Source organism: Macrotis lagotis, chromosome X (genome assembly GCF_037893015.1).
Source record: "Macrotis lagotis isolate mMagLag1 chromosome X, bilby.v1.9.chrom.fasta, whole genome shotgun sequence".
NCBI lineage: Eukaryota > Metazoa > Chordata > Mammalia > Peramelemorphia > Peramelidae > Macrotis > Macrotis lagotis.
The window spans coordinates 451,666,217-451,691,503 of record NC_133666.1 but is presented as its reverse complement, the minus strand read 5'-3'; the positions used below and the strand labels follow the sequence as shown (position 1 = coordinate 451,691,503).

At 34.3% G+C, this 25,287-nt stretch overlaps 2 protein-coding genes across 5 annotated transcripts in view; one reads left to right on the top strand and one right to left on the bottom strand.

Moving 5' to 3' along the window:
* Nucleotides 1–25,287, top strand: part of IMPACT (impact RWD domain protein) — a 66,642-nt gene that overhangs the window by 13,399 nt on the left and 27,956 nt on the right. The window contains exons 5-12 of one of the 4 annotated variants that reach the window (XR_012472492.1): nucleotides 3,501–3,586; nucleotides 6,363–6,485; nucleotides 7,265–7,362; nucleotides 9,828–9,901; nucleotides 11,122–11,212; nucleotides 12,565–12,699; nucleotides 13,111–13,212; nucleotides 14,700–18,484. Coding sequence is in view for 2 of the 4 variants with exons in the window: in XM_074207009.1 (XP_074063110.1) it covers nucleotides 3,501–3,586; nucleotides 6,363–6,485; nucleotides 7,265–7,362; nucleotides 9,828–9,901; nucleotides 11,122–11,212; nucleotides 12,565–12,699; nucleotides 14,700–14,774 (682 nt within the window). In the remaining 2 variants the exon portion in view is untranslated. The other 3 variants (XR_012472491.1, XM_074207009.1, XM_074207010.1) reach the window with 3 other exon arrangements.
* On the bottom strand, nucleotides 7,626–8,253 carry LOC141502335 (transmembrane protein 50B-like). Its single transcript, XM_074207011.1, has one exon. The coding sequence runs from the start codon at nucleotides 8,218–8,220 to the stop codon at nucleotides 7,759–7,761; it is 462 nt and encodes a 153-aa protein (XP_074063112.1). The 5' UTR covers nucleotides 8,221–8,253; the 3' UTR covers nucleotides 7,626–7,758.

Sequence of the window (25,287 nt, the reverse complement as noted above, 5' to 3'; positions counted from 1 at the left end):
ATCTTTCCATGATTCTCTATATTCTATGCATTAATTATTTCTTACAGCACAGAAATATTCCAATTACATTCCTGCACCACAATTTGTTTAGCCATTCCTCAGTTGATAGGTATTTCTTTTTTTTTCAAGGCAGTGGGGTTAAGTGGCTTGCCCAAGGCCACACAGCTAGGTAATTATTAAGTGTCTGAGGTCGAAATTTGAACTCAGGTACTCCTCACTCTGGAGCCTTTGCTCTATCCACTGCCACCTAGTTGCCCCTAGGTATTTTCTTTGTTTCCAGTTCTTTAGAAAGTGCTGCTTATAAGTATTTGTTGTGTATATAGGGATTGTAATGGAGTTTCTGATTTGAAAGAATATGGAAATTTTAGTCACTTTTTTGCATAATTCCCCACAATGATTCTAAAATTGTTTAATATTAAATAAATATTAAAGATTGAGAATCCGTGTTCCATTTCATCAATTGTTGGAATATATCAGAACACTTTTATTTAATTCCTTTGATTGTATTCCTTTCAGTATACATTTTTATTCCTTTAAATATAAAAATATTGTTACAGGTAACTCAACCCATTATCTTTTTTGTTGAGACTAGGCTGTATTGGGTCAAAGAACTACCACACGGAATCTTCACAGCATTGCTCTTTATCCAGGCAGAATTCATTCTTTGAATAAATTCTCTTTCATTCACTTTTTGTCCTTTGTAATAAAACTTCACATAATATGTTAAGTTTTATCTCAATTCTGGTAGTATGGAAGGGAACTTGCAAATTATTTTCTTTAACAATGAAATCTAGTTTTATTCAATGCTTTTTTAAATATTGAAAAGCAGTTGAACTCCCCCTGCTGGTTTTTGATAGCAGTTACAAATAAGGTCCTTGAACTATGGTCTCACAAAACAGAGGACCATATTATTGTAATTTTCATAAAATGTAAAGGAAACATGAACTTTTAGTCCTAGTGAAGATGACAAGAGAGCATCTGAAAAAATAAAACAATATGAGTAGAAAAATAAATTGTTACATTTTCTAACTTGTTTGTATATAGCAAGTTTTATAACTTTTATGCATTTTATTCATGTTAAAAGTAAAAGAGGAGCTAAGGAGATCTCAAAACCATCTAGGCTTACCTGTACCTGAACAAGAATTCTCTATACAACATACTTGACAAAAGGGTTATATGTTTTTTTTCTCAAAAATTTTCATAAGGAATTATTACAAAATTTCAAAAATTAGATATAACTATAATTTAGGTGATAATATTTATAGTTAAATTTTTTCAAAAAGAATTGCTTAAAAGCCTCTTTCATGTTGTTTGACTGAGAAAAACAGTAATGGGATCTATAATAAAAGGAATCACAATTAGTGTAAATAAAAGAACATGAACCTAATTCAGTTATGTAAAAATAATCTATTTAAAACTTTTTTTAAATCTCCTTAAATATTTTGATAAGATGGATAGCATCTTAAATTTTGGGATAATCAGTTGCATAAATTTTTACCATCATCAGCTAATATTATTTGGTATTTCATTTTTTTTTTTACATTTTAAAGGTATTTAGTGGTACTAAAGGTTATGATAGTGTTGATGGAAAAATTGTTGAAGATAATACAAATAATAACATAAGCATGCATAATGGGCATCACACTATTTTCCTGAGAAAATCCAAAACTATTGCAATAGCCTGCTGGTTGATCCTCCTGCTAAATCTCTTCTTGGCCCAGTCCAACTTGTTAGAGTGATCTCTCTAAAGCAGAGGTCTGACCATGTCACTGCCTACTCGATAAACTATTATGATTCCTTGTTACCTCTGGAATCAGATGTAACATTCTTTTTTTTTTTTTTAAAAAACATTTAGTCCTTCATTACTTCTCCTTCCTTCTTATTCCTCATCTATCTGCTTACACCTTTCCCCTCCCCAGCCTCCCCACTACCCCCTAAGACTGGACATTTTCACTAGTTGTCTCCCAACTGCAATGCAGACAGATTGTAAAGGTGTGGATTGTCTTTGCCTATCCTTTTATCTCTGGTGCTTAGCACAGATCCTGATGCAGAGTGTGTGCTTAATAAATGTTTATTATTGACTGACTTTATTATTGATTGATTAACATTTGTAAGTATAGGTGATTAAGTATTTGATGATGGGTCTCTAGGCTTCTGGAGAGAGGAATAACAGTTGACTCAGAAATAATGATTCATTTTCTAACATGAGTATGCCTCCTTTTGGACATTCTTAGAATTCTTCTTTGAATAGTCTTAAAATTCTCTAAGAATTTTTTGCCTATTCTTAATTGTGGTAAAACTTTCCCTTGGAAGGATGTGTCTTTTGGAAATAGTCAAGAGCCATTTGGAGTCAAAATGAATAAGGCCAAGTTGTTTAAATACCATTTTGGGTCAAGAATTGGGGTCTTTTTTTCGTCTGACTTATTGAGACTACTGGAGATGAGTTCCAGTAGAGGAGTTACTAAACATTTGAAGCAATGACACCATTATGGTCCAGGATCCCCTTGTCCTAGTGCCCCTGAAGAGGCAATATAAATAAATTAACATATATCTGCCACCATGGATAGTTTTCCCTTTCCTCTCACTTTTAATCAGGGCAGGAGCCATGTATAGATATTGTATTGTCCATTTGTAAAGTCATGAACTCCTACTTCTTTTTCATCTCCTTGTTTCCATTTTTTCCAGGTACTTAAAATAAAAACAGATTCATAATTCACTATGTTAAAGCAAGCACCTAGTTTTCCAGGAAAGAAAAGATACAATTTTAAATTTAAGGTAATAATAATAATAATAATAATAATAATAATAATAATAATAATAATAATAATGATAATGATAGCTAGCATTTATTAAATATCTACTATGTTTCAAGTGCTTTATTAATATTATCTCATCTAATTCTCACAACAACCCAGGGAGGTAGGTGCTATTATTTTCTTCATTCTACAGTTGAGGAAACTGAACTTTATGAATCACCTAAGATCACATAGTGCATGGATTTGGACTCAAGACTTCCTGACCCCAGTCCTGCTACTTTATCCATATCCAGATATATACTAACTGCCTCTTTGAAAGATGATAAAAATCTTTTAAAAAGCTTGAAAAATCTGCAGTAATTTTCGTAATTTCAATAGTGATACCGTAAATAAAACTTGTGATAGATGGTAATAATTAATCATTCTGCAATTAGGCATAGTTCTTCACATTTGTGAATAATCAAATTCAAATTTTAGAGTGATCTCTACACCTAACTCCCTCTCTTTGTCTACTTTGTAAAAGTACCATAGTTTTCAAATGTCAGAATTCCAAAATAATACATTTTTCATTTTCATTTCCAAAGCAGAAATTACAAGACACCCACATAAGCCATTGTATGTAAGTCTTGTTATTGTAGATTACAGAACACCTACAGACTGTTACAATTAGATATCTTCAAATATTTTTTGAATATGAAATTATTTTGAAATAATTGGCTTTTTTGTTTTGATTTTTTTTTTCAGACAGAACATTGGTGAAAGTATTCTTTATTTGTGGGTGGAGAAAATTCGAGAAGTTCTAATAGAAAAGTCTCAGCTATTAGAATCAGGTAGGATTTAACATTCAACTTCAGTTTGTTTTTAATGAATTAGTGACTAAAACTTACCTGGACCTCCAAACTTATTCAGATGACTGTCTGGATTCCCATTTAAGGATTTATGAGAGAAGTTTCTGTTGGGAAGCCCATCTGTTTATGGCATTTCCTTTGCAATTTACATGCACATGCACACATGTATACATGCATGTACATGAATTCCACGATTATTTCTAGCTTTCTAAAGTTACAGATTTCTTTGATTTGATGGGTATGTTACAGAATATGCTATAAAATATGTATCTAACAAAAACTGACATTTATATAGCATTTTAAGTTTTTCTTTAATGTACTTTATTTCCACTGATTGGTAATTTGAGCTTGTTAGATTTTCCTCAGCCCCAGCAGAATACTTGAACATGATATTTTGGACTCATTTATTTTATGAAAGAATAGATTATTTTAGCAGGTTTGCCTAAATAATTTGGTTTGGAATATTTAGGGGGTACAAAATATTGATGGAAGTGCACAATAGTAATCACTGAAAGGGGAATGGGGCAGGGGAAGGTCATTATCGTCCAAGATCTCAGGGCAAAGTAGAGTGGGATCCTTGGAATCCCTTGGCCCCCACCTTGTGACTGCACTAAACAGTTATAACCTTGCCACTCTTGTTCCATCTGGAAATTAACAGATAGCATAATGGATGAAACCCTGCACTTGAAGACAGGACAATCCTGAGTTCAAATCCTGATTTAGTACCTAGTAGCTTTGTGATACTGGGCAAATTTAAATCTCCCTGAGGCTCATTATCCTTACCTGCAGAATGGAAATAATAATGTTATCTACTTCACAGAGTTGTAGGAAGGTTTAAATAAGATTATGTACATTATAAAAATAATATATCTATATATTCAACAAATAGATATATTATTGGAAACATTACAGAAATATTATTATTCCCAGTGCTTATAAACCTGAAAGTACTATATAAAAGATGTTATTCTAGGTGCTTATCTTTTCTTCTTACCTCACCCCATCCCACTCTTCATATAGATCAGCTTTCTCTATAGCTTGCTCTTGATCAGGAACAAAGCTTCCATAAACGTTATCATCTCACTCTATTTATTGGAATCCCACAAAACCAACAGTGGTTTTTTTATTTTAAGAAAAGTCCTGTTTAACTCCTTAGAAATCTTTAGAACCAAAGTCCGTACTTTTGGAAATATTGAGCTCATCTTGGAACAATGAAAAGAACACACTGGCTTGGTAGTTAGTGACTCTGGATTCGAATCCCTTTGCCACAAACTACTTATATAACTTTAGGCAAATCACTTAGCTACATCTCCTCATCTATAGAATGAGGGGTATAGACTAGGTAACCTTTCAGATCCCTTTCATCTCTAGATGTATGATTTCTTATCTGCTGAAATCAGTCTCCCCTTTCTAGAAAAGGAGTGACTATTTTCAGTAAATAATTGACATTACTAATATATTTTTTTATGGAATACTGTTTGAACCCTTTCCCACTGATCAGAATAACCTTTACATTGGAAAATTATTTGATATGAATTTGTATTGAAATTTGCATTCTTATAATAATTAGTAAAATTGTTATAAGTTGGGTCTGGAGTTTTAATAATTAATTCATATAAGTAACAGTTGAAATATAAATTCCACAGACAATCAGTAACAGAGAGCCAGTCTTAGCATGATGTGTATGTGCTACAAAAAAAAAAGAAAAAAAGATGAGGTAATTATTTTAAGTATTTAAGTCATTTGTGCAGTAAGTGTTTGTATTATAGTTATAGGTGCAAATAATTTTAGAACTTTTAAGAAAAATATATGATTAAGGGTGTCCTATTGATGTCAGTATTTCTTTTGACTTATTTTCATACTCTTTCAAAATTTCCACCTCTAGTTTTGTAAATCATCTAGCTATTCTTCCAAATGACTTTAGTTTTCTAAAAATAAAGATTAATTCTTGAGATTGTGCTATAATGCCTTTTAGCAGTAGGGAATTATTGTAAAATAAAAACACAGTAGTAAAATATAGAAATTGCAGGCAGGTTGAGAACCACTGCCCTAGCATGCTTTGAGAAATGCCTTAATCTTAAATTTTTTTTTTTTTAGTTTTTTGCAAGGCAAGTGGGGTCAAGTGGCTTGACCACGGCCACACAGCTAGGTAATTTAAGTGTCTGAGGCCGCATTTGAACTCAGGTTCCCCTGACTCCAGGGCCAGTGCTCTATCCACCTTGCCACCTAGCTGCCCCCTTAAATCTTAAATTAGCTATCTATTTCCTTTTTCATTTTTTTTTGTGGGACAGTGGGGGTAAGTGTCTTGTCCAAGATCACAGAGCTAGTAGCATCAAGTGTCTGAGTTCAAATTTGAACTCATTTCTTCCTGATTCTAAGATTGATGCTCTTTCCACTGTGAAATTAGCTGTCTTAAATATTTTTACGTTCCCTAACACATTTATCTAAATTGTACTTCATCAACAATTCTTTAAATAAAAGTTTACTTTTATCTGTCTGTGTTCCCATGATGATATTTTAAAATTTATTTGGATTTCATTTGGGAAAAATATTTTCTATAATAACCTTGTTTTAGAGATTTTGTGGGAAAACAAAGGCTTATTTTGCAGACTAAGAGGAATAACTTATGAGAAGAGGACCTGGGATAGCTCATGTTGATTTTCATATGTAGGCCACCCACTTGACCTAGTTTTGGCTAAGCCTTAGAGGTCAGTCATTGGAAACTAAGAATTTTAATGTTTTGTATGTATCTACCTAGGCCCAGCCATAAAGAAGACAACTGAAGAGGAAGATGTTGACTATGAAGATGATTATTTTTTTGATCATCAGTCAAAAAATACAGTTAAAACCCTGGATTTTGTTATTACTGAAAACCAATCAGGTATATTGTCATTGAATATTTAGTTTATTTTGAAATTGCATCCATTACATCATTATCATTCACATCATTATAACTGACATTTGTATAATGATTTAATGTTTTATAAAATGCTTACTATACATTATTTCTGCAAAGTAGGTACTATTGTTACTGCCATTTTACAGATTAGGAAAGTGAAGCTTAATAGCACTTTGAAGGAATGAGAAGGGTTATGAAGTAAAAGAAATAAAGTAGGATAGTATCAAAACTCCAGAAGTTTGAGAATCTCAGAACTAAGTAGTTTTAGAAAGTTCATTATTAAGTTGGCAGACTAATTTTACATTATTTATAACAAATTATTTTTGTAGTCTCATTTGTTTTATCTTAAGTTCTTATACCAATTTAATAACTTTTAATAGTGGCTTACTTGTCTCCATTTCCAAATTTTAATGTTTGTTTGAAAATCTTTAATTTCTATAATAAGCCTTTTTAAGCTTTAATTTGAAAAGAGAAATAGGAATAAAATGGGAAAAATTAATAAAACTACTTAGAAGTGGACTGAGCAATTTAAGTGAATTTTCATATGGCCTGTCATTCTCAGTGAAGTAGAAAAGGGTCTACTTTGTCAGCGTGAAGGGTAAATTTTGTATGGGGACTTGTCGAAAGAGGAAAAAGTTTGAAGAGTGAGATGGAAATTAATTTACTGCTAATTAAGGTCTCCCAACTCCTCAGGGTTTCTTAGAAGTTGAAAATAAGCACTTATTAAAGAAAATAAAGTAGACCATGTTTTCATCATATAGATGTAGAGGAACTACCGCCAATTAAGCATGGAGATCCAATCACTGACCGAAGAAGCACTTTTCAAGCACATTTAGCTCCTGTAGTTTTCCCTAAGCAGGTAAGGTTATTGTTATTCACTGATTTATTTTTGTACATATTCAGTAGATAGGAACAGCAAACACTAGTACAGCCAGTAAACTTTAAAGTGACATGATGCAACCTTGCTCAGAAAACAAAGATCAACCTTAAGTGGTCAAGAATAAAAAATGGGTGTTTTCCACCATTTATAATATATACATCCAAATATGTACCTATTCACAATCTATTCAATGAAATATAAAGGGTAGAAACTACATCAGAATATTTTAAAATTGGCATCAAAGGAAAATAATTTGACATTTAATGTACAACACACTAGCAAAATATAAATCAAATTGAGAGAAAATTTATACATAAAGAATATAACAAAATGATTTTTGATGCAAGTAGTGATTTATCCCCATAACTCTTCTGTTCATCCAAATTTGTAGATGAGAGTACTAAAAAATATAAGTGCATTTTGGAAAAATACAGCTAGTCCTGGATAAACATTAGTATTTTGAGTAATGTATGCACCAAAAAGAATCCACATTGAAGCAATAAGCAAACCAAACATCAACATGAAACTGAAACCAATGAAAAGCCAAACTTGAGCACCTGTTCTTCCTAAGCAGCCACTTTCATAGCTATCACCTCTCACTTGTGCATTTGACACAACATTTATCATGAAAAAAGCTGATGTGGAAAATATTCCACATGTATGAAAAGCATGGTTCATTTGTTCTGGTTTAGGATATACCACTGCTGCATCAATCATTATCCACCAACCTTTAAAAAACAATACACCTGCTACTACAGATGCAACTGCGTTTTTTCTCTCACTCCAATCAATGCATTCACATTCTGGCCACTGGAAATTATCTGGGAAGCCTGCCATTTCTATTTCTTCTGCAAGGATTTTTCATTAGATGTTAAATTGTCCTCCTCCTCCTGCTGCTGGCCTCGGTTGCCGAGCACGGCCTGCGCCCCGCAGTTCCGGCCTCCTCCTCCGCGGCCTCTTTCATAAGGTTATGTTATTAAAATAATATTTCCTTATTTATGCCAAAGTAATTAGTATTAAATTTAATATCTTTATTTTTTATTTAATAGCTTTCCTATTAGATTTTTTAGACATTTTTAATGTTTTTCCTACTTTAAGATTATTTTGATTCATATTATATATACTTGTGCGCGCACACACACACACACACACACACACACACACACACGCACACATTTAGGTACTTGTCCAAGATAACTTAATGCATTTACATTTGCTTGCTTTTGACTCCTGATCCTAATTATGGTTGTCATTCATTCTTGAAGAACCCCATGGCATGGAGCAGCTAGGTAGTGCAGTGGATAAAGGACTGGTCCTCAAGTCAGGAGGACCTGAGTTCAAATCCAGCCTCAGACATTTAATAATTTCCTAGCTGTGTGACCTTGGGCAATCCACTAAACTCTATTTCCTTAAATTAAAAAAAAAAAGACCATGACACCAGGGAGATGATGCCATGACAAGCATATGAATTGGATTTGAGTGAGGGGGAGGCTATGCTAAGTCACCAGCCTCACTTTCTCCAGAGACATCTGGGTCCAGTGGCCAGACATGAATCAGGATGACTGGAGATGGTCCTGGATGTGAGGCAATCAGGGTTGAGTGACTTGCCCAAGGTCCCACAGCTAGTCAATATTGGAGGCTGGATTCCAACTCCCATTCTCCTGACTTCAAGGCCAGTGCCCTATCCACTGTGTCATCTAGCTGTCCTGCTCTTGATCCTAACATTGCTCTTAAATATATTCTAATAAAAACACTTTATGTGTCTTATTAAAAGCACATATAGTATTGTAGGCTGTAGAGTTTAATGCTTCAAAGCAGTCTGTGTTTTCAACTCAGGCTATTGCAAATTACAGCCCTTTCAGGCCTTGGTAGAATAGGATTCAATTCCATATCTAGGGAGACCTGAATTAAAAACTGGCCATAGATGCTTATTAACTTGGGTGACTCTGGGCAAATCATTTAACTTCTGAATATCTTGTTTTCCTTATCTGTAAAGTGGGGAATGTTAATAATAATACCTACCTACCTCCCAAGGATGTTGTGTGAAGTACTATATAAATGCTAGCTATTGTAATATTATTATTATCAATTATTATTATGAGTAAAATTTGTACTATGTGGTATTTTCTGCTTGTGGGCATCTAGTAAATATGTTGATTTCATTTCTTCTGACTCTAGAGATAGAATCTAAGATACCAACCCCCAACTTCCCTATTCTGTACCCATAAAAACAGAATAGAGAATATTTTACTCTAAAATCCATGAGATGTTGCCTAGTTGAAATCTCTAATAATTACCATTAGGTTTTAGAGGCTCTTTGAATACTTTTATTAGCTTGTCAGACTATATGAAAATGCTTTATGTTGAACTTGTTTCATCATTTGTTTATGTAGCATTTAAAATTATTCATGGATGAGAAAAAAATAATTATTTTTATTTTCAAGGTAAAGATGGTTCTTTCCAAATTATATGAAAATAAGAAAATAGCCAATGCTACCCACAATATCTATGCCTACAGGTGAGTCATGACCGGAATATAACCCCTGTTAATTAATGAAAAGGTATTTTTTGTTGTTTTAGTTTTATTTTTTTTTGCAAGGGAATGGGGTTACATTTTTTTTTTAAATAAAGCCAGGCAAAGTAACACTGATCTGTAAAAGAACCATCTGTATCTGAAGTAAATAAAATTGAAAACAAACCAGAATTTCAATCGTTAAAACCTGAATGAACAAACTAGTACAGTGAATTTGGAAGAGTGTTTGTTGTATTGTTGAGGGTTTATTCTCATTTGTTTGGTTTGCTTAAAGACCTCAGATTTCAAAGTTGTATGAAAAATCAGTATTTGTTATAGCTAGTATTAGAGGCAAGGTTTGAACTCAAGTTTCCTGTATGTTCAGTACTCTTATCTACTGTGCCATACTACTTCAAGAACTAATTCAATACAACAGAATTTAATATAGACTGACCCAAATGCTTTTTGGGTTTTTTGTATTTGCTTTTTTAGAGTGATTGAACTGTTCGTTATCACTTCTTGCTGCTAATACATCTAATTCTCTCCTTTTGATTTGTTGCTTCTTATCAACTATGTTCTAGCAGATCTATAAAGTTACATATTAGTAAGAGAAGCAGGGAAGGGGGCAAGAGTGGTATCTGATATTTCTGAAGGTAATAGTAGCTTCATTAGCTTAAAGGAGGTACCTTGTAGTATTTGCCTTTTCCTGATTTTTCATCATTGTGATTTTTTTCATTTTGTTTCTGCATATACCCCTTGATGCTATAGCAGACAATTCTTCAGAACTTGTCTGTCCAAGAAAACTTATCACCTTAAAATCAACTTTTAGCTGATGATCCTCTCTGAATTAGTCTTCAAATTGAATCTTGACCTTGAATGAACTTGAACTCAAAAACCTTTCATCTTAGCTGCACTTGACAACTTATGTTCATGGGCATTACCTTGAAAATCCAAGAATTTCTTCATTCCACAATGAAGCATTATAGTTGGACTTTAGTGGAGGAGTTATTCCTAAAAAAAATAGTAAATAGATTTCTAATAAAAAACAGTGAAGAGTTGACAATCCAATTTAGGAACTCCAGGTAGAATTATTTACAAATATGCTAATTCAGAAATTTTAGAAACTTCAGCCAGTATTGCAGAATAATCGTTTAATCTTGTTGAAAATTATACTTGGGAGTTTCAGAGTTTAACAGCAGTATATATGTATATATATATGTTTGCAGAATATACTGTGAAGATAGGCAGACTTTCTTGCAGGACTCTGAAGATGATGGGGAAACAGCAGCTGGTGGACGTCTCCTTCACCTTATGCAGGTAGAAATAAGAGAAAATCTTCCTAAGCACTATACTTTCATTTTTCTCATTATTGGAAGAAATTCATTTAGATAAAAGCAATTAAGTCTATGCCATTTCTAGTCTAACTCTTGAATGGGGTTTTTGGTTTGTTTTTTTTTTACATAGATAGGATTATATTTTTGTTTCCTATATCCAGATAAAAGGAGGAGGGATAGATTATCACAAATAACAAAATAGTTATTCTCAGAATTGCTTTGAATTCATTCATACAGCTGGAATGAACTTTTTGGGCAATTTCTCAACTCTACAGCTGCTTTCTCATTATTTATTTATTGATTGATTGATTGATTATTTCTTTCAAGGCAATGAGGTTAAGTGGCTTGCCCAAGGCCACACAGCTAGGTAATTAGTAAGTATTTGAGGCCAGATTTGAACTCAGGTACTCCTGACTCCAAGGCCAGTGCTCTATCCACTGTGCTGCCTAGCCACCCCTTGCTTTTTCATTTAAAAGCTAAATTTTCATTTCTTCAATTTTAAATGTAAAAGTTACAGAACTCTATGTTCAGAACCTTAAGTAAACTGAAAAATTTTATATTTTATAACCGTTTGAAAATGTGCCTTATAATCAGCTTGGGAAAAATCAAAGTTTTTAATGTTTCATAAATATTTATTTGATAAAAAAGTAAATATTAGTATTTTCAGAATATACTGTGAAGAAAGATAAACAGATTCAGGATTTTGGAAATATTTTTGATGCAGACATCCTTTGTCCTTTTAAGACTGATAATCTATCCTTTATCCTTTTAATAGTTTTATACAACATAATTTTTTAATTTAATAAATTTAATAAGTATTTTTCTATTTGAACTGAATTGAATTAATCCTTCTGGGTGACTTGAGGGCCAGATGCTTCCCAATGATATTCTTTTCACCTGAAAAATTGCTTGATTCTGAATACTGATCGCAGGTCTCTTTGATTGCTAATCTGATTTCCTTTCTACTTTTTCATCTGGTCCCAATGCGATGCCTGCAGAAGTTAGACAGTACTTAGAAGTATTGTCTTGCTTTATTTTATGTGAATTTTTTTCCTTTAAAGACTGTATTTATATACAAATGCATAAATAATTGATAGGCAGCATGCCGTAGTAGATGGAGTACTAGGGCTTCAGAGTCAAGAAGAATGGATTTAAATTGTATTTTGACCCTAGGCAAGTCATTTACCAAGTCAGGAGCTTTAGACAAACCTCTCAAAACTAAAGATTGAAGGACTGTTTTCATTTGTATTGTTAAAGATAGTTTCTATGCTGGGGAGTGCCCTGCATTGAGGAAATTACAGGTCCATAAATAATTACATGTTTTTAAAAATACAGATTTTGAATGTACGGAATGTTTTGGTGGTGGTATCCCGTTGGTATGGTGGTATTTTACTTGGACCAGACCGTTTTAAACACATCAACAACTGTGCCAGAAACATTTTGGTGGAAGAGAATTATACAGGCTCACCAGTAAGTTGTTATTGATAGTCTCTACAGATATCAAGTTGTATGAGGTTTGAAAAAGGCACTGTCAGAAAATTGAAACTTTTGTGGGTATGGTATAGTGGAAAGTGTCCTTGGCTAGGAATGAAACTTTTATCATTAACTAGAATAGTGACCTTGAACAATTCACCGTCCTGTAAGTCTCAGTTTTCTTATTGGTCAATGAGAGAGTAGACTATATGATAGCTAAAGTCCCTCCTACCTATAGAATCTGAATTTAACTATGTCACTTGATAGTTTTTTTTTTTCCTGGAACAAGCTCTTTTTTTTTTCCCAATAGCAACCTGCCTTTTAGTGTTGAGAGAGATGATAACATTCTATCTGCCAAAATTTTTCTTAGGTATCTACCTACAAATAATCACTTTCTGCTTTCATAAGATCACCTTCCTTCTGGTCATACTGGTCTAGCAAATGGGATCCTACCACATATAAAAGATGAAGCCTTTGTTTTCAGGCCTTGATGATTTCTGCCAACTTCTGGTATGTCCCTGTTCCCCATCTTGGAATCAGTCTGAAAGACCTTTACTTTTAGGATTCTACCTTACTACTCGTTATACCTTCACTGATCACTGACTCCCACCTCAAGACCAAGGAAAACAACCTCTTGAATCTTCTTAATCCCTAGGTTTGAGATAGCACCTTTTTCTAACTATAGTTACATCTGGATATACTCCCTTCTGACTGTCTTATTTCCTGTTACAACACATTCCAAACCACAAGAGTGCATTTTCTAAGGTTATGTATAAGAGAAAAGATAATGCACAGTTTCAGAAATCATTCAGTAGTTTAAGATAAATAAAAATACATAAAAATTACTTAAGTAAAAAAACCTACTAAACATCATACTAGATAGTATCAGAATTTTCTGACCTCTAAAATTCCTTAGGCATAACCTTGCCTTCATTATCATTTTTGGATTGGGAAGATTCAACTTGCTTGTGGTTTCCATATAATGGTAAAATGTTTGGTCCCAGAACATCCTCTACTGAATTTGGATTGTCTTACTAGTGTTTCTAACTCAAGCCTGTTGGTTCCTTTTACAATCCAAGGGTGGGGATGGGGAACTTTTGAAACTATAGTCATATTAATAATTCATCAAGCTGGTTATCTTATCTTCCCTCTTCCCTGACTGGAGAAGGGGAAAGTAGAAACAAGTAGAATATCCACAATTAAAGTTTATTCAGTCCTAAAAACAAATTTCAGCACCCTTCTCACAGTACACAGATATGAGCTACTTTCCATCTCCTGGCAATAACTTGTTAATATTAACAAATCAATATGATTTTTTATTGTAATGATGCCATTTTACAACATAACTAAGGCTATATTATTAGTTAACTAATCACTTCTACTATATATTTTCCTATGGGTCTGAAAACTTTTCCATTTCTATTAAAACTGATATATTGGGTAAGTCAATAAAAAGTCATATTCTTACTGGGAAAATGTTATGGAATCTAGAAAATATCTTCTCAGAAGTATAACTAGATTATTTTAAATATTTTAAAGAACTCAAAAATTAATATTATAGATGCTTGTGAAATATTATAAGTGGTAGATAATCAGTGATAATTTTTTTCATGGATATTCTACTTGAAAGGGAGGCATGAGGAGATCGGGGTTTTTATATTTTATTTCTATTCTCACTATCATCATAACTTAGTTTTATTAAAACTTTTTTGGTTACAACTAATCAATACTTCTATGAATCTTCAGTAATATGTTTTTTGTAAAGCCATGTCTTCTGGAGGAAATTTGATTATTTCATTTTGTCTCTTTAGTAAATTGTCATGGAAAACATGCTTGCTTGAGCCAGTTAATTTTTCTTTTTTGTATTTGTATTTTACATGTGAATCTTTTATTGTAGAAGAAAATTGGCATATTTGCATTCTGACAAATTCTATTTGCTTTGTCCTTGATCTGTCTTCTTTGTTGAAGCAAACTATATTGATTTTTGCCTTTTTCAGGAGGAATCATCCAAGCTAGGAAAGAACAAAAGAGTAAGAAAAGACAACAAGAAGAAGAGTGAACATTATACTTGAAAATTTAGCTTTTATATCCTTTTGTTCTGATTACATAAATCATCCAGGAATACTTTCTACAGAGAAGATCCTTGAAAGACATCCCTTTGTGACTACTCAACCCAGGAGTTCAAGGAAATTCTACATGGATTTTCACTTATTTCTTGATTGTCCCAGTTGCTTAAAAATGGAGAATTTATGTGCTCATGTGTATCTGAGGGTGATTCAGAAGAATTAATCAAACCTAATCATCACTGCTTCTAATTTTGGCAAGATAGCAGTTGCTCTAAGTATCAAGTGAATTACTTGTCCTTTTGAATTACATGTCAAGTGCCTTTCTTATGTGGCGGAAACTACTTTTGGAGGGTTTAAATACTTGATGTCTTGTCACCTGGATTCTTGTTGAGTTAAATGAATATTGTATTTTAGAATACTTTACAGAAAGTTTGAATGAGCTCCTGGAGAGCTGCTTTTTTTTTTAATTGTAGTTCAGAAAACTCACTTCAATTTGAGTGTGCATTTCTGAATAGTGTACATTGAATGAAAATACAACTAATGCCTATCTGTAGAAAAGTACTAGAAATAATTATTTGTTTAATGTAAAATAAATAATGTAGATGTCATACCTGAGACTTGGTAGAGAATGTATTGTTGAAATTCTGAGAAGACTTTCAGATCTCTAGCTTGGTTTTTCTACCAGTAATGTAAACCAATAACAATGCAGTATCAGTAGACCTTTTTCCCTATTGGGACATGAAATTGCAGCATTCTGTTTCTTTTTTTTTACTTTTATTTATTTGTTTTTCCAATTGCATGATTGTCAATGATCATTTTTTTGTAAGATTTTGAATTTCACATTTTTCTTCTTCTCTCCCTTCCCACTCCCCTTTCCCAATAGAAAGCAATCTAATATAGATTATACATGTATAAGTTATGGTAAACATTAATTATATTGTGAAAGAAGAATCAATTATATTAATTAGATTGTGAAAGAAGAATCAAATCAAAAAGGGAAGAAAAAACCCCAAAAAGTAAGCCATGAGAGAGAAAAAAACATAAATACATAAATTTTAGAAATTGAAAATGGTAAGCTTTGTTTTGCAGTCAGATTCCATAGATCCTTTTCAGGATGTGGATAGTATTTTTCATCTCAAATCCTTTAGAATTGACTTGGATTAGCTGCTCACTTCACTCAGCATTAGTGCATGCAGGTCTTAATAGACTTTTTTGAAATCTCCCCTTTCATGATTTCTTGTTGAATAATAGCACTCCACATTCGTATATCACAATTTTTTCAGCTATTCCCCAATTGATGGGTAGCCCCTCAGTTTCTAATTCCTTGCCACTTTGAAAAGAGCTGCTTTATATATATTTTTGTACTTCTGAGTTTTTCCCCTTTTTTGTGATCTCTTTGGGATACAAATCTAGTAGTAGTATTGCTGTATGAAAGGCTATGCACAGTTTTATAGCTTTTTGGGTAAGGTTCCAAATTGTTCTCCAGAAAGGTTGAATCAGTTCACAAATCCACCAACTAGACATTAGTATCTCAATTTTCCCGTATTCTCTCCAACATTGATGGTTTTCCTTTTTTATCATGTTGACCAATCTGCTGTGTGTGGTTAGGTGGTACTACAGAATTGTTTTAATTTACATTTCTCTAATCAATAATGATTTAGAACATTTTTCCATATGACTATAGATGACTTTAATTTCTTCATCTGAGAACTGCCCATTCATATCTTTTGACCATTTATCAATTGGGAATGGCTTATATTCCTCTAAATTTGACTCTTCATTTTTAGAAATGAAATTTTATCAGAAATGCTAGCTGTGTAAATTGTTTCCCAATTTATTGCATTCCTTTTAATCTTGATTGCATTGGGTTTATGCAAAAATTTCCAATTTTAATGTAATCAAAATTAATCCATTTTGCATTCTATAATATTTTCTAACTTTTTTGTTATAAATTGCAGCATTCTATTCCTTTGTAAAATCTGAAAATATCTTCTTTATAGTTTTCATTATGGATGTAGGAGTATCTCAGAAGATATCCCTAAGTGGGTAAATTAGGTAGGGGATGGTCTGAGTTAAAAGTACAGTGGTGATGTAGAAGTGGTGCCCAAGAGTAATCTGTAGTTATAATCAGTGACATTCAATTTACTGCCCTTTTCTCTAGATACAAAATACAATATTTAGTTAAAATTTGCCAAGTTTCCATTTAATGAGGTTAGATAAAGTCTTGGATAGAAAAAGAACAAACCTTTTTGACTGGACATGTCACTATTTTGTTGGATTTGTGATTCCATATATATTGGTGTTCTTTCTTTCCAGAGGGCAGATGATAAGCCATCCATACCTTCCTCACAAGGGTATGTGCAATCTTTTTTATTTCATTTAATAAATTCCTGGTTTGAATACACTGAATACCTTCCTTTATAAAAGTGGTTCTTAGATTTCTGGGGCCACTAAAATTTGGAAGGGAAAAATTATATGTTTATGTATAATTAGTTACCTTAGTAATCTTAGGCAATTTATATATTTAAAGACAAATTCTGAGGAGTCTATGGACTTTGGTTAAGAAACTCTGCTCTTGGTCTTTTAATATTTTATGGAAGCTAGTGCAACATTATAGGACATTTGTGTGTCTCAGTGTAAGGAAGAACTGAGTTCAAATCTGATCACTAACTGTAACCATGGTCAAGTCACTTAAAATGAACTGGAAAAGGAGATGGTAAATCATTCTAATATATCTTTAAATGGACCCAATGGAAATGACTGAACAACAACTGAAGAAATGCAACTTTTGCTACTTGACTATGTGCCTTTCTAGTTATGAGTGTGCATTGATGATGTCTTTTATTCTACTTCCTACATGCAAGTCATTTTTAGTTAACATACATGGTCAAAGGAGAAACTATGTACTTTATCTTTTGAATAACTTGCAATTTTAAATTCAGAAATATATGTCATTCCTGGGAAAATACTGATGTTGAAAACAGTGATTTTGTGTGTGTGTGTGTGTGTGTGTGTGTGTGTGTGTGTGTGTGTGTATGTCAGGGAGGATCTGTATGACATTGAAAGTACTTTTTATTTTCTCAAATTTAGTTCAGCCCACTTTCCTCCTTTTTTTTACTTTTGGGTCCAGCTAATTGTCCATCTGTGGTTTTTATCCAAGAAATATGTAATCAGTTAATTGCCCATTCATCTTGGATTTTATCAGAATAATATCAGTCTTAGTATTGCTTATCATTAAATTTTAAAATTTCTTCTTTGGTTTACAAGCTGTTAATTTATCTTACCTTTTTGACAGTAACTCAAGGCCTCTGAGATAAGATAACAAATAAGTAACTCTTAATCACTTATGCTAGTGGGAAAAAAGAATTATCAGAGATAGTAAAAATCCTACCTTGAATTTTCCTTGAAGCAAAAACTGCAATTGAGGCAGAGAAGAGAGATTAGGAGGTAATTCTGGAAAAAAAAAAACAATTTATGGAGTTGGAGGAAATGAATTTTGGCACCTTTTTCCTTCCCTGTTCTTGGAGTGGTTCACTCTAGTTCCTTTTACCAGTGAACAATAATGAGATTAGAATGCAATATAGAGATTTAGATAAATATTTATCTTCTGTATAATATATATGTGTGTGTATATATTATGTGTGTGTGTGTGTGTATATTGTGTGTGTGTGTGTGTAAAATATCTTTGTAGCTGTAGGTGAGAGAAGTTTTGACTACCTTATTCCACTAATAGATTTGATTGGGAAAAAAGAGGAATCATCTGTATCTTCAGTGGAAATAATTTAGGTAGTAGCTTGGAATGATAGAAAAATAGTAAATTTAAAAAAAATTTAAAAAATAAAAAAAAGAAAAATAGTAAATTATTTTAGAGACAGGTGGAGTCAGTAGGCAATAAAGATTGGCATCTTTTTTTTTTCAAGGCAAATGGGGTTAGGTGGCTTGTCCAAGGCCACACAGCTAGGTAATTATTAAGTGTCTGAGGCTGCATGTGAACTCAGGTACTCCTGACTCCAGGGCCGGTGCTCTGTTCACTGCGCCACTTAGCCGCCCCTAAAGATTGGCATCTTAAAAAAAGGGAAATTACGGAATCTTTTGAAAATGTATTTGGGAAAATGGTAGAAAGAAATTCATAAATGATTGTTTAATCTAGAATTTAATCTGTCTACCTTCTTGTAGCCTATTTTTAATATAGCATTTTCTCATACAATTGAAAAATCCCTAAGTTGTATTTAAAATTTTAAACAATATTATTGCATTGAATTTGTGGTTTCATTGTCCTGATAAAAACCTGAAGTTTGGTGCTTGTTTTACAATTTAATGGTCTTCAAGAATTATTTGAGTATTGATAAGTTTATGGCATACTCAGAATTCAATGTAATTCTGTCTTCTCTGTATAAAGTTCTCCGATTTGTATGCAAATTAATTCTTTCCTTTTAGATTATTTTTTTGTAGTGTACTATTCAGAATTGAATTACTGGGTCATAGGAAATGAGCAACTTTTCTATCTCTTGTGTGGGGATTAAAATAGTCAATATACAATAAAAGATACTTGGACAGAGCTCTGAGGCAGTGGCACTTTATTAAAAGGTCCATGGTCCCCTTTAATGAAGTGGAACTCAAAATCTAAGTTTCCCCCCATTTTCAGGACCCAAATTTTATAAGATTATAAGGTAACCAAGGCATTCTTTTTTTCCTGTTTAATGATTTATTTATTTTCACATTATTACAACAATCTTTCTGTGAAAGTAAACTTAAAAAACCTCCTCCTCCCAAAAAAGATAGAGAAGCCTCAAGGGAAATGAAGTGATAGAAAAAAAAAAGTGTACTTAAGTCTGTATTCAGATACCATTAAGTGTCTGAAACTGGATTTGAACCCAGGTACTCTTGACTCCAAGGCCGGTGCTTTATCTACTGCCACCTAGCCACCCCACAAAAGCTTTTTCTTAATTCTTTTAAGTGAAACACCTTAGTCCATTCTACTTCTCCTTTCCCTTTCTCCTAGTGTGTTCCTTTCTCACCCATTGACTCCATCTTTACATTATGCCATTATATTCAGCTCCCTCCTATTCTTTGTCTAACTGCTATGAGAACGTTCATGAGTTACCAGTTTCTTCTTCCTGTGTAGGAATACATGCAGTTCAGCATCATTAAATCCCTCATAATCCCTGTCCACACTCTTATGTACTTGGAGATCAAACTTTCTATTCAGCTCTGGTTGTTTCAACAAGAAAGTTTGAAAGTCCCCTGTTTCATTGAATGTCAATCTTTTCCCCTGAAAGAGGATGTTCAGTTTTACTGGGTAGTTGATTTTAAGTTAAATTCCAAGGTCTTTTGTCTTGTAGAATGTCATATTACAAGCCCTATGAGCCCTTAATATAGATGTTGCCAAATCCTGGTAATCCTGATTCTAGTGCCATGGTAGTTGAATTATTTCTTTCTGACTTCTTAAGAGTTTTTTCTCTTTGTCTTGGTAGTTCTGGAATTTGGCTATAATATTCCTGGGAGTGTTTTGGGGTAGTTGTCTTTCAGGAGGTGATTGACAGATCTCCTCAATTTCTATTTTATCTTCTGCTTCTAGGCTCTCAGGGAAATTTTGCTATATTATTTCTTGAAAAAGTCTTTTCCTGATCATGACTTTCAGGTAGCCCAATAATTTTTAAATTATGGTCACTTTTTCCAATGAGATATTACACATTTTCTTCTTGTTTTTTATTCTTTTGCTTTTATTTGATCATTCCTTGATTTTTCACAAGTCATCAGTTTCCCTTAGCTGCAATCTGCATTTGAAGGAATTTTCTTCAGAGAGCTTTTGTATTTCCTTTTCCACTGGTCAGTTCTGCTTTTTAATGCATTCTCTTCATTAACCTTTTGAACTGCTTTTTTCCATTTGACCTAACTGGTTTTTAACATGTTATTTTTTTTCAGTGTTTTTTGTGTATCTCTTTCACCAGGCTGCTGCCTTTCTTTTCTTTTTTTAAAAATTTTTTGCAAGGCAAATGGGGTTAAGTGGCTTGCCCAAGGCCACACAGCTAGGTAATTATTAAGTGTCTGAGACTGGATTTGAACCCAGGTACTCCTGACTCCAAGGCTGGTGCGTTATCCATTATGCCACCTAGCCGCCCCATGCTGCCTTTATTTTCATGATTTTCTTGCATCCCTCTCATTTGTCTTCCTGAATTTTCCTATATCTCCCTTACTTTTCAAAAATCTTTTTTTTGAGCTCTTCCATAGCCTGAGACCAATTCCTATTTTTCTTGGAGGCTTTGGATACAGAAGCTTTGACTTTGTCATCTTCTGAGTATATTTTGATACTCCTTGGGACTAAAGTAATTTTCTGTGGTCGGTCTTGTTTTTTTCCTGTTCGCTCATTTCCCCAGCCTATGACCTGATTTTGATGTACTTCCAAAGCTTTTGGAGGAGGGGTTTCATCAACCCCACCCCCCCAGCCCTAAATTCCTCCAATGTCTTCTGAGAGGCTCTCACTGCTCTCTTGGCCTGTGCTCTGGTCTCTGAATGACCACAGGCTTTCCCCTCTACCCTGGAGCTGTGAGGAAGATCCCTGCTCATTTTTGGTAGTATGGGACTCCAGACTGGGCCCTGGGTCTGAGTGTGGGCAAACAGCAGAGTCCTGCCCTAGGGATAGCAGAGAGACCTCCGCAGTCTTTCCCCATCCCCTTACCATCTATGGGCTGAGCTCCTTGGAAGTGCTGGGTGGCTCTCTAGGTTCCCAGGTCAGGGCTATCCTGAAATCTGCACTGGCCTGGGCTCTGAGTTCACTCTGGTGTGGCTCTCCCTCTGACCCTCCAAGTCAACCCCAGCAATCCCTGGGCCAAGAGGTCTGGAAACTGCTCCAGTTGCCACGGACCCAGGTGCCCCCAGGGACTTGGATGCCTTATGGGCTGTTCCTGGAAGACAAATTGGTTTTCTTTGGCATGGTGCAGCTGTGATCCACGCTGTGCTACAGCTTTTTCCAACCCTGGTACCATTGGAATAGACCTTTCCCATGGATCTGCCAAGTTGTATTCAGCTGGGCAATCATTTTACTCGGTCATTTTGCCCCTCTAGAATATCATTAGAGTCATAATTTTATGGCATTTGGAATTTTTTGGGGAAGAACTGGGAATTCCTGCCTCCATGCTGCCACCTTGGCTCTACCCCATGACGTTCTGAAGCATCTGTACAGAATACAGAATAATTCCATTACATATGACACATGTGCTAAAACAAGCAAAATGATATGTCAGCAGGGTCACAAGTTGGATAAAGCAAGGAATATCTCCACTGACTAGGTGGTCATAAGAGGTATGGGCTCCTTTGTTAGGCAGGAGAAGATAGTATAAGCAAGAACATAGCAGAGGGCTATCCATGCCACCTATGCTTCCTTTGGTCATGAAATTTGAGCAAAACAGGATGGAGAATGTCAGCATTGTGGTTGTACAAGTGTACCTTATAACTTGGTAAACAAGTAGCGAATATTACATTAAAGTTTGAGGCCCACTCTAAGAACCTATCTCATATAATTCATGTAGGCTATCAAACTGATTAATACTGTTTGAAATAGAGTAGGAGTCCAAATGAATTTTTCTCCCACTTGTAATATATAACATAGTTATGAGAGGGAAGCATGATAGCATTTAGGTGAGAATATGTTAAGGCAGAAATCAAAGATGTAATGGGAGTATAGGAAAGCTCATCCAATCACAAATGGATATGTGTTAGAAAACAAGCCACACACCAGGTACAGTGATAATGATGGGAAGCAACATGGTATAGGAGGAAGGAAGGGACTTAGAATCTAAATCTGAATTTAGTTCTGCCACTAATAAGTTGTGTCACCTTAGGAACATCACAATCCATTTGGGCCTCAGTTTTCTTTGAAAAATGAGGTAGAGGTAGATGACCTTTCAGGTCCCTCTCAGCTCTCAATCTACTAATCTCTCTCTGGATGATTTAGTACATCTGTTGGAACTCTCTCAGAGAGGCTAATGCATTCTGAATGATTGATGCTTGATTCAAAAGGTAGAGCAAATAACAAGGAAACTGCTATGGACCTGGTTCTGACCCACAAGGAGAAGGATCAAGGCTGCTTTATGTGATTGATGAAGGGAGGGAAAGACCTATACCTGATGAACACCTAAGGTTTGGGGTAGGTTTTCAAAAAGTTTATGGGAAAGATAGGATCCCATTGCCTAATTCTACAGACAAAATAATCCCAAAGAAGGTTGGAAAACTCTTAAGGTGAGTCTGACATCACAGACATCGTAAAACCATTCCAACGAAGAAGAAAATAGCAAGAGTAGCTTACAAGTGATTGATATTAATACACATTGACCATGATTGGTGTTGAATAGATTTGCCCAGAATAAGGAAACAAGAGAGCATGTAACATAAATACAAAGGACTATAGTGACTTTTAAGATTAATGTCTGGAATCCCATAGCTTAGAATTGAGCTGAAGCTGGTGGTGACTGCAAGGGAACCAAAAAAAGGATTTTTTTTTTGGTAGCTATGTAAAGGAGAAAGATTTTTAAAAAAGAGGACTTGATTAGAATGGACAGAAAGGTATTAATGGGTGACAGGGAAGACAGAAGGACTGAACTATTATGTATTTTCATTGCCATGGAGAATGAGCTTAAGCCTAGACAAGATAGAAACTTTAAAAAAAAGATTAAAAGATAATTGAAGGGATCATGAGAGAGTAGTTAGTTGCCCTTGATTTGCTTGAGTCACCCAGCCTGGATAAACATAGGGTACTGAAAAAACTGGTAGGTATGATTGTTCATCTGATGGCAGCAATCTGAAAAACTGGAGAAAGGGGGAGGTGTCAGAAAGATGGAGACTGGCAGATGATTTCCCCAAAAGCAAGCATGATGAATTTGCAGGCTGGTAAGCTTGAATAATTGTCAAGAAATGAATGTAGTTTTTTTTTTTTAACAAGGCAATTAAGTGACTTGCCCAAGGTCACAACTAAGTACTAAATGCTTGAGGTCAAATTTGAACTCAGGTCCTCCTGACTACAGGGCCCATGCTCTATCCAACTAGTTAACACCATGAATATATTTTTTGAAGTGTTGGTTTAAGAAGAATCAGAAAGGAAAGACTAAGGACCAGAATATCTGATTTATTCAGAACATCATGCCATAGTAACAATAGTGGGGTTTTTTTGGATAATATTACTTGACTGCTGGGGAAGATAGGTGGCACAGTGGACAAAGTGCCAGCCTTACATCAAGACTTGTTCTTGAGTTCAGATCTGGTCTCAGGCTCTTACTAGCTGTTTGACCCTGGGCAAGTCACTTAACTTTGCCTCAGTTTCCTCCTCTGTAAAATGATCTGGAGAAGGAATGGCAATATTCCAATATTTTTCCCAAGAAGGCCCCAAATAGAGTCATGAAGAGTTGCAAATGACTGAACAACAACAAAACAACTTGTCTGCTAGTTCAGGGCAAAGCTGTAAGCGTAACATGAATTTTAGTGGCATTTGACAAATTCTGACAAATTTTCTAGGAGAGGCTAAATAGAACAGCATCAGACTCAAGTCAGAAAGACCCAAATTCAAATCTAGCCTCAGACATTGTGTGACCCTAGGGAAGTAACAGCCTCTTGTTTACCTCAATTCCTTTATTTGAAAAATGGAGGTAAGAATAGTATCTTCCTCCCAGGGTGATCTCTCAGGATCAAATATTTATAAAGTTCTTAGCATAGCATCTGGCATATTTTAGCTACTGTAATAATGATGTTGACTTTGTGGAAGAGATGGAGAAATGGGGTGAAGATGATAGTATAAGTAGGTAGGTGAATTTAAAACTAGTAACAGGATCCAATTATATAGACAATCTGATATGATATTGGAGGGAAATTCATAGTGCCAATGCTAAAGGCATTTGGTCCTGGGTTATTCAGGGTTTTTAATCACTGGTATGGAAGGGAAGGTTTATAACTCTTGGCTTTTCCTTCAACTAAATTGTCACCTGCAAAAAGCCTTTCTTATGGTCAGATAAGAGGAGTTTTGAACTAGAAAGTGGGTAATGGTAGGTGGGGTGGAAGAATAGGTTATGAAATGGAGTAGATTGAACAACTATGTGTCCAGAGTGTTCAAGGGAGAGTTAATATGTAGGTTGAAATCTCTTAGTATTGTTAGGAGAGGGACCCAGAAAGGTTCTAGGAACCCTCCTCCTGCCCCCATTCAAAGTCAATTGTGAGAGATCATGTAGATAAGAATTTTTTAGCCAAAGCTTTTTTTTCTTCAATTACATGCAAAGATAGTTTTCAACATTAATCCTTTTGCAAGGTTGAGTTTCAAATTCTACTACCTTCCATTCCCTGCTTCCTCCCCACAACAGTGAACAATCAGGTAAAAGTTGTCCATGTATATTTCCATATTAGTCATGTTGTAGAAGAGGAATGAGAAGACAACCAAAGCTTTTTATTGTTGCCTAAAAATAAAAAAGCCAAATGGAGTCAAATAGGATCAAAGCTTGTGAACTGACTGTAGGAGGGGAGAGGGAGGCTTTGTAAA

Coding starts and splice junctions, on each gene's coding strand:
- LOC141502335 (XM_074207011.1), bottom strand. CDS start 8,220: ATGGCAGGCTTCCCAGATAATTTCCAGTGGCCAGAATGTGAATGCATT.